General features: G+C 37.4%; 1 protein-coding gene across 3 annotated transcripts in view; it reads left to right on the top strand.

Annotated features, from left to right (window-relative positions):
• The first annotated feature begins 1,246 nt into the window (after positions 1-1,246).
• The window catches only part of bmal2 (basic helix-loop-helix ARNT like 2), a 31,575-nt gene continuing 23,005 nt past the window's right edge, over positions 1,247-9,816 (top strand). For 2 of the 3 annotated variants that reach the window (XR_008360914.1, XM_053500396.1), the window contains exon 1: positions 1,247-1,532. Coding sequence is in view for 1 of the 3 variants with exons in the window: in XM_053500396.1 (XP_053356371.1) it covers positions 1,475-1,532 (58 nt within the window). In the remaining 2 variants the exon portion in view is untranslated. The remainder of the gene's footprint in view (positions 1,533-9,816) is intronic. The other variant, XM_053500397.1, reaches the window with a different exon arrangement.

The raw sequence follows: 9,816 nt of genomic DNA, 5'->3' as shown, positions 1-9,816 counted from the left end.
GTAAGTAATTAAAACACTTTGCAGCTTATATATTGAACAGTGTGTATTTAAAATGGTTTATCAATCCAGCATGCAGCACAGAGAGAACATGTGAAAGCCTAAACAGAGAGTATCGTGAAGACTGATGGACTGAAGATGTTTTTAGTTTAAGCTTAAGACCGAATCTACAGTCCGGCTTTGTCCTTCATGGTGGCATGATTGTTCACTGACATTGCCCGACTTTTATAAACTCTGCTCCATGCGTCCTAGATTACCTGGACTGAGTATATATCCAGTTCAGATAATCTAGGACAAATTTAACAGTAACATACATTTTGATAGTCAAAATATTGTAAATTGTACATAAAGTATTTTCCTTATAATACAATATAAAACAATATGATACAAAACTAAACAAATAATGAAAATTAGATATTTATGAAGAAACAGAAAAAGGGAAACAAACCAACATACATTGGGGTCCACAACTCTGACATCACAAAGTAAACTTCGGCCATTTTTTAGCTAAAATTGTAAATACACAGGTTTTAGAACTTTAAAATCTTTAACTTAAAAAATGTAAATGTTTAATATATTTTAACAAAATCATATTTATGTTTATGATTTCGTGCTAGTCCTAGGTCCCTAAACCAAGCCAATTTGTTATATTAACCTAACACATTAGTACACATTAATTTTTATTCCTTTACTTAAATAGATCTGATTTGATATACTGTCACTGTCAAATTGTTGTCATTACTATTATTTTTGTATTAAATTAGAAAAGAATAAAAAATAGAAGCATTTCACTAGTGGTCTCAGATCTCTGCACCCCACTGTAGTTACTACAACATAAACAGTAATTATTGTAATTGTTGTTGTTATTATTGCTTTATTATCATTATTATTGTTGTTGTTATTATTATTATAATGGTTATTAATAAAAACAAAAACATGACAGGCGTCAGAAGCAACAGACCGACGCGGTAAACTTTGCTGTGCCGCTAACCCGGTTCCCGCACCAGCACACATCCAGCCAGTGAATCAGTGACCGCATTTTTCTCCGCTTGCGTAACCTATCGCGTGACTTGCTGGTTTAAAAACGTGAAGGAATGGAGCGCGAGCGGGGCGGGGCTTTAACTGGGGTGGGCGGAGCCACGAGCGTCTGCTTCCGCGTGTCCCGTCCCCCCCCCCCCGCTCCCCTCCCCCCCCCCCGCTCCCCTCCCCCTCCGTGTTTCCAACCACTGCGTCCTGATTACACCGCGGACCGAGTGCGCTCGTTTTCACGCATGACATTTCCTCTTCCGACTAATTTAGGTGACAGAAGGAGAAGCAAAAAAAAAAAAGAAAGCCAACAACAACAAGGCAAGTCGTACAAAGGTTGGTTGCCCTCCCGCCCCCATCTCTCACCCCCCCTCCACCCTATCGAGCGTTTATTACCGCCTACTCCTCCACATGCATCCGAGCGCTGGGCCCCGGCGGACCGGCTCCAGCCATGTCGGCGAGCGAGGCAGCGGCGGCCGGCGGTGACGGAGCCCCCGGGGGAGAGACAGGTACGTCTGTTTCAAACTCACGTTCTCGACACGGGGTATTAGCGCGCGGCGCTGACAGAGCACGAGCTGCAGCACGGCGGGCGGAGGGAGCGCGAGCTGTCGGTGTTCAGCTCTCATTGGTGCTCGCGCTCAAACTAGGTCAGTAGTTCAGTAGAGCAAACTCTCCGCAGCCGGGGACTGACGCGCTGGGTGCTGCTCTACTCAGTCATCGGAAATCGCGTTACGACCAACAGTTTTTGCGGCTGATGCACGCGCACTGATTCGACCAGAACGTGGAGTTTGTGTAGTTTTCCAGCGAGGCCCGGCACCGCCGCCAGACCGTCAAATTGAGTTTAAACAAATTTCTAAAACACGATAAATTACAAACTGAAAGTTTTTCTTACATGCTTTTTTTTTATCGCAATAACTTGAAACAATACAAAATTAAAAACAATGGACATAAATTACAGTAAAAATACACATTCATTACAATTAAAGGAAAAACAAAAGATAATAAAGTATTAAAACACGAGAGTTCAAAATAAAGGGAAAAGCCACTAGAGGATAGTTTATATATATATATATATATATATATATATATATATATTTCTTTTTTAATATTTATATAATTTTTTTTCAAAGTAGAGTTCACGTTGTTGGCAGGGTGGATTAGTGTTTAACACCATCAGGGTCGTGGGTTCGATTCCTGCCTCATGTCTCTCTCCATTGAGTTTGCCAATTGTGTCCAGTTGGCGTTCCCAAACTGCCCCTATTCTGTGAATGCATGTGTGAATGTTGACTGGAGGTCCTACCACGGTCGTAACAAGGGTATAAATATAATGGTATATGGTATTTGAAACAAACAAACAAACACTTTACAATTCTTTTTTTCTGTTTACTTTTACTGTTATTTTTCGCACTCAGTGAAGCAGTTCTTGTCTCTTAATTAAAGCATAAAAATTAAATAAAATAAGTCGAATATATCTGTAATTAGGCCTGCAAAGTTTGATTTAAAAAAATCACAATGTGATTATATTAACACACATTGCAAGTTTAACTGCAATCTTTAACTATTAAATGAACCATTTAATATTTTTTTCATATTTAGCTGTTTATACTGTATATAGCAGCTAATAATGGCACAAATCAAATCATCATTAAAAGGTTATTTGCCAATATCTATTCATCACTTTAATGGTATTGAAAACAAACAAGTATTTATTAATAATTAATATTATACAAAACGACATACTATACAAAAATGCATCTATTACTTGTAATAAATTGTAGCCTTTCATGATTAAATAATGTCACAGGTTCATAGTCTAATTGTATTTTTATTTGTGCAGCACTATTTTTAATTTAACCTTCAAGCAACTTAGATCATTATGTCATTGTCCTGTATCCCTTCTGGCATGGAAGTAATTGTTGATTAGACCACGACTTTTCAGCCCAGTTCATCTGTGTCAAGATGAACAACATAACATCATAGCTCATCTATTAGGTGGAAAACTACACTCTTAAATCACTTAATTAGCTTACTTGGTTGTGTTTGACACACAGGATCAGATGGACGGATAGATAGATAGATAGATAGATAGATAGATAGATAGATAGATAGATAGATAATCAACAGAAATAACCCATCTAAGGGAAATTCTGGGGTAATGAAAAAGTTCTGGGAAGTGTTCCAGTCGCCCGTAACCTAAATTGTTGTGGTGCTTATAAAACATTTGAGTGATGTTTATTCTGCTTTTGCTTTGAGTAAGAATTTTAAATTGTTTTATTTATTATTTTTTTTAAGATAGCTTGTTGAAGGATTTAAGTAGACATATACAGAATTAATGCTACAATGGAATTAATGAATTGATTAGTTTCGTGTTAATTCACTGTAGCAGGTGCAGCTTTGTCTCTTTCATTTCACCGGCACTATATGAAAGGGAATGAATGATCAATTGATTGTTGTACTGTATTTGGTCAGCAGTGGTATGTGGACACCATAACAGAAATAACAGTTTAGCATATCACTTTTTTTTTTCTTTTTTTTTTTTTTACCTTTACCTTTATTTATTTTTTTACCTTTATTGCATGAATGAAAACGTGATGTGATGTGTGAAATATGACTGAAATGTTGTGGTGTTTTCTGCTGTCAGTGCTCCTGGATCAAAGTGTGCCTAATGCATAAGCAATGCTTGTGTAATATGTAGGTCAAACTCTGTTGTAGGCCAGCTCTCTGAAGTTTTCTTTACATCGTAAATGAGAAAATTAAAGAATAAACCAAAAAAAACTATTGATCTAAATTATAGCAATGTCTTTGTGCAACAAACAACAAACTGTGTAACAACACATCAGTTTTAAAAGTTCTGTAAATAAATAATACACACACACACATGCATATACGTACAGTATGGCATGTTTAAGGAGATTTGATTTTTGTTTAGAACTCGAACATCCGCGATGGGTCATCATTACAACACAAGGCACCGCATACAAACACACAGTAAAATATGCTTTCACATGTATGGGTAATTCATCATACTGAATCCACTAATAAGAACTTAAGGTCAAAAGAAACATATGCAGTGTGGCTCTCAGAAACAAACTAGGGAGATGTGATGCAGCAAATGTGCCTCGCTGACTCTATCTGAATATCCTCCAGTGAAAAGAGATGAATTTTAATGCTTTGTTGCCTGTTACTTTACTTGCCATTACTTATGTGAATAAAAAACAAAACAAGATTTGGACCCTGTATTATGGAATAATAAAAACAATGCATTGTTTAATCTTATTTCTAAGTTTGTTTTAAAGCTGTTTTTGTACATTCAGTTCTTCCCAGACAGAAAAGGCTTCACTTTACCTGAACAGCAGCACAGTCTGCATCAGGTTTATAATGCTCTCTACACCACCGCATTTTCAGCAACATGAATGACTGTTTCTAATTTCATAGCGCTGGCGGAACTTGCTATTGTTATTGATATTCCGTATAAAACCTGACTTTTCTAGAACTGGAGCACTGTAATTAGTATGCTTTTGTGGTCAAGTGCTTAAATTGAGAGCATTGTGAAAAATGTATGTCTTGTGCCAGCTTGCACAGCTAAAAATCTCTTTATATGAGATGGCAGCATTCCTACGCGATGGCATGCCATGCAGCCAGAAAGTATTGCTTAACCCTGCTTGTGTGTTAGTACCAAAGAAAAATTGATGATAAAACAGTAAACCAATAAAGGCCGTGCTAGACCTGTGTGCACAAAGGGTATATAAAATTGCACAATCGATTCACAGTTTGGAAGGAGGCTACGATTATGAGCCACTCCCTGAACCGAGCACAAAGTATGGACTTAAATATTTAGAAAAAACTGAAAGCACTCGTTGATACTGCTCTCCCCTTGTATTGTACTTTTTCGGTTAACCAAAAGCTTTGTATCACTTTAGTCAGTTCGAGATCTTTACACAGTATAAACATTTTTCCTTTTAGAATCTCACTTGTGTTCTTTTCAATAACCACAGTATTTTCGAGCTGCGTCGTATTCCGGTTGAGTCTATCCCAGGAACACTGGGCAGAAAGCAGGAATACACACTTGACTTGAATAATCTGTCAACCTAAAACACAGGAAGGATATGATAATTGGTATAAAAAAAATTTGGGTAACACAGCGCATATTTATATGTCATATTTGTCATAGTTCGTACAAGCGGTGCACAAGTAGCGGAAGAGGATTTAAATATGAGTGGATTTTTGTTGCATACATGGACCACAGCAAAGGCATGGAGCTACTTATTTAATCGCCAAACTGGTAGCTGGAGAGTAAATGCGAGAACGGAAAATTTAAGAAGTGAGAATAAAATGCACAATATATTTATGGAACAAACATCTGTAACAAATGCTGTAACATTATTTCCACTTCCTGGTCAGTCCAAACTTAAAGGCATTTAATTTCTGAGGTTTTTGGCAGAAACAATACAGCTTATTATTAAAGTAAGTGATTTTTACCTAAAACGTCAAAGTGTTTGAAATGAATTCAGAAAACCGGGATGAGAGCTAACAAATCATACTTGACAAATCTTTCTGAAAAGGAGGTTAAAGTAGGTTATTTGCAGCAGCGTGCTGTTGTTTTCGACTTCTTTCAGCTTTGCTCGAACACATGAAGATGGATACAGGGTTGAAGGACCATTTGGTAAAAGCTGAGTACAATCTGCAGAAAAGCACTATGTTTGCTCAAGGGCATGAAAGCAAAGATCCTTGTTTATAACAGTCACAGTATTTTCGGGCCTTGCTTGATTTTAAGTCAACTAATCTCATTGTTCATGCTCAAATTTACTAGCTGATAATTTGAGACTGTAAAAGCAATTATTAGAATGTGTGCATGTGTGTATATACAGTCGTGGCCAAAAGTTTTGAGAATGACACAAATATTAATTTTCACAAAGTTTGCTGCTAAACTGCTTTTAGATCTTTGTTTCAGTTGTTTCTGTGATGTACTGAAATATAATTACAAGCACTTCATACGTTTCAAAGGCTTTTATCGACAATTACATGACATTTATGCAAAGAGTCAGTATTTGCAGTGTTGGCCCTTCTTTTTCAGGACCTCTGCAATTCGACTGGGCATGCTCTCAATCAACTTCTGGGCCAAATCCTGACTGATAGCAACCCATTCTTTCATAATCACTTCTTGGAGTTTGTCAGAATTAGTGGGTTTTTGTTTTTTGTTTTTGTTTGTCCACCCACCTCTTGAGGATTGACCACAAGTTCTTAATGGGATTAAGATCTGGGGAGTTTCCAGGCCATGGAACCAAAATTTCAACGTTTTGGTCCCCAAGCCACTTAGTTATCACTTTTGCCTTATGGCACGGTGCTCCATCGTCCTGGAAAATGCATTGTTCTTTACCAAACTGTTGTTGGATTGTTGGAAGAAGTTGCTGTTGGAGGGTGTTTTGGTACCATCCTTTATTTATGGCTGTGTTTGGGCAAAATTGTGAGTGAGCCCATTTCCTTGGATGAGAAGCAACCCCACACATAAATAGTCTCAGGATGCTTTAATGTTGGCATGACAGAGGACTGATGAGGCGCTCACCTTTTCTTCTCCGGACAAGCCTTTTTCCAGATGCCCCAAACAATCGGAAAGAGGCTTCATCGGAGAATATGACTTTGCCCCAGTCCTCAGCAGTCCATTTACCATACTTTCTGCAGAAGATCAATCCGTCCCTGATGTTTGAGAGTTTTGAGAGAAGTGGCTTTTTTGCTGCCCTTCTTGACACCAGGCCATCTTCCATTTTTATGCAATGCAGTAATGGCTGCACGCGTTTCTTTGGAGGTCACCATGGTTAACAATGAAAGAACAATGATTTTAAGAATCACCCTCCTTTTAACATGTCAAGTCTGCCATTTTAACCCAATCAGCCTGACATAATGATCTCTGGCCTTGTGCTTGTCAACATTCTCACCCGAGTTAAAAAGACGGTTACTGAAATGATCTCAGCAGGTTCTTTAATGACAGCAATGAAATGCAGTGGAAAGGTTTTTTTGGGATTAAGTTAATTTTCATGGCAAAGAAGGACTATGCAATTCATCTGATCACTCTTCATAACATTCTGAAGTATATGCAAATTGCTATTATAAAAACTTAAGCAACAACTTTTCCAATTTCCAATATTTATGTAATTCTCAAAACTTTTGGCCACGACTGTAGTATACAAGAGTTATAATAAGGAAATCGATATATCAAATGCAGAACACTGAGACTGTGAACAGAATTACAGAATCCCTGTGTTTCTGTATGTATTGTTTAGTCTTTGAATAGTGGAGCCATGCTTTTAGTGGATTGCACGACTTTATGATGCACAGGTAGAAAGCCTGCCGTCTTGTTTATTTTAGCTTATAGACTTCACATTGTCTATTGTTTATAGATGTTGTATGTAGCATTACGTGATTGATTCAGAATTATTGCCACAAAAAATAAAAACAGATATAAAATGTTTAATTTGTTTAATTAGCTTCATCACACGCTAAAATATGATATGAGAGAAATCTAACTTTTAATTAAAGTAGATTAATTTAAGGAAATTTGAAGCCTTTAACAACAAAACCATGTGTTAATCATCATTATTTCTGGATCTGCGACTTCCCCCATGCCAACACTGCAGCATAATATTGTTGAATAAAAGCCATTAAAAGCTCATTATTAGAATGAAAGTATGTGTCTGAAAAAGTGACCAAATTTGGTTGTAATCAAGTCAATTAGTTTTAAGACTTTGTGTTTGTGTTGAGAGAAATTGGGGGTTCGGCTCCACCACGATGCCTCTCTTGGGTCCCTGAACAAGGCCCTTTGATCCCTCTGTTGCAGCGGTGACCTGTCATGGCAGGTCCTGTGCTCTGACCCCATTGCAAATCTCATAGTGGTCCTGAAATAAGCATTCTGGTTACTGTGTTTTATGGCAAAATACACTAGCTTACTCTAGCTGTCAACCCAGTTTTAGTCCAGATTAAGTTGTTATATACTTTTGAATTATTGCCATAAAAAAGCTGCTGCCTGATGTATAAATTTAACACCCTTTTGGGTCAGTAAATTTATTAGTATTTTTGTCGACCTGTTTTCTGGTCCATGCAGATAGAGGCTTGAGGAAATCTGCCCTTTGTTTCACCTCACATTTATACTTTGCCTGGAGAAAACTCCTCAGAGTTTTTGAACACACATGTAAGGAGGGCTAGTAACATTCAAGAATTTTTGATGGCGATACCTTGATACCAGTTCCTGAAAAAAAAAATGTTACCGATCCGTTTTAATGAAAAGAAAAAAATGCATTACTGTACATGTATTTAATTTACTTGTTTTTTTTCAGTTCCTTGGCATGTTTACATAAATTGTTTTATAGCATTATAAAATCTAAACCTACTTATTACACTGTGTTTACTTTCTCTTTTTGTTTTATGTCTTCAACTTGTCCTTTTTTTTTAATTTACATTATTAAAAAATAGTTTATTACTAGTTTTGTGCAATTTATTCTTCATGAGAGCTAACCTGAAGTTTAGTTCACAAACATGAATTTAATGCAATGTTCCTAGTTCACAATTTTTATTTTATTTTAATTTCACCAGAGAATTTTGTTTCTTTGCACGATTTACTGACTGGCACACTGACCTTGAACAAGTCTGACTAGTTTGAGAGATGGGTTAGTTTTTTCTTCGGCTCAGAGAATATTAGCGGTATTAGGAATCGAATGAATGAAGCCTGTGTTGCTCGCTTCCACTACCCCGGCTGTTAATGATGCTTTTACTTTCTTTAGTTGCAGACTGATCTATTCAGTTCACCATTCAGTGAAAAATGGCCGACTTTAACAAACGGCACTCTTTTTCCTGCGATCATACACAATAGTGTCTGCTAATACCAATGAATATAAATGTATAAAAGCCGGAATTGAATAGGGAGCCTTCATATTACAGACGGCCTCTGTACCACCTGAAACTTTAACTGGAAACAGTTCAGCTTTGGATTTATTATATATATAATATATTATAATATATAGAATATGTTATAGGATCTTTGATTGGGCGGCACAACAGACACACAGACATGAGGCAAGGTCTTACAGGAAAAGGGTAGTTTTATTTGGAAAAATTAAAAGGGGAAGGGAACTACAGTAAGAAGGGAGGAAGGAAAGAAAGGGAGGAACATAGTGAGGGTTACACATCCAGGCAGTCGGCTGGTAAGTATTATCAGCAGTGAAGTGGCATAGAGTGTTAGTGTGGGCAGCGTCTCCGGTCGGCCTTTAGGCTCTGAAGGGAATCTCCATGACGTTCATCGGCTGGGCGGTTTTCCTGGCTGGGAACAGAGACCCTAGTGGCAATGACAACTGCGTTTACCGTTTCTCTGGCTGGATGACACTTGGCATGAGTAAAACGTGCTGTGAGGTTGCTGCATGATGGTGAATGGGAGGATGTTGAGTGGTGGATTTGATACTGTACCTGCATGTGAATTTTCTCATGTGTTGTGGAGGTGCTGTGATCTGCTTGAAGAAAAATCCAACACACAATACACACTTTTGTTGGGACATTTCCTTGCTTATTTTATAAATAATATTTCAGAGTAGTCGTATGACTTCAGCTTAATAAAACATGCATAAATTCAAAGGAATCATGGCTGAATGTTAGTGGAACAGTTATGAAAACAGTCCCCCTTTTTTCTGTGCTATCCCAGATTTTTAGAGTAATCCCATCTTTGTTTGTTTGCACCTTTTCAGATTTGTGGTGTATAAGATTGTACAATATATGATGTGTAATTCATGGAGCAAAGACTTCTCTCTTTTT

Source organism: Clarias gariepinus, chromosome 7, assembly GCF_024256425.1.
Source record: "Clarias gariepinus isolate MV-2021 ecotype Netherlands chromosome 7, CGAR_prim_01v2, whole genome shotgun sequence".
Taxonomy (NCBI): Eukaryota; Metazoa; Chordata; class Actinopteri; order Siluriformes; family Clariidae; genus Clarias; species Clarias gariepinus.
The sequence above is the reverse complement of the archived record's forward strand: the minus strand, read 5'-3'. Positions and strand labels throughout refer to the sequence as shown.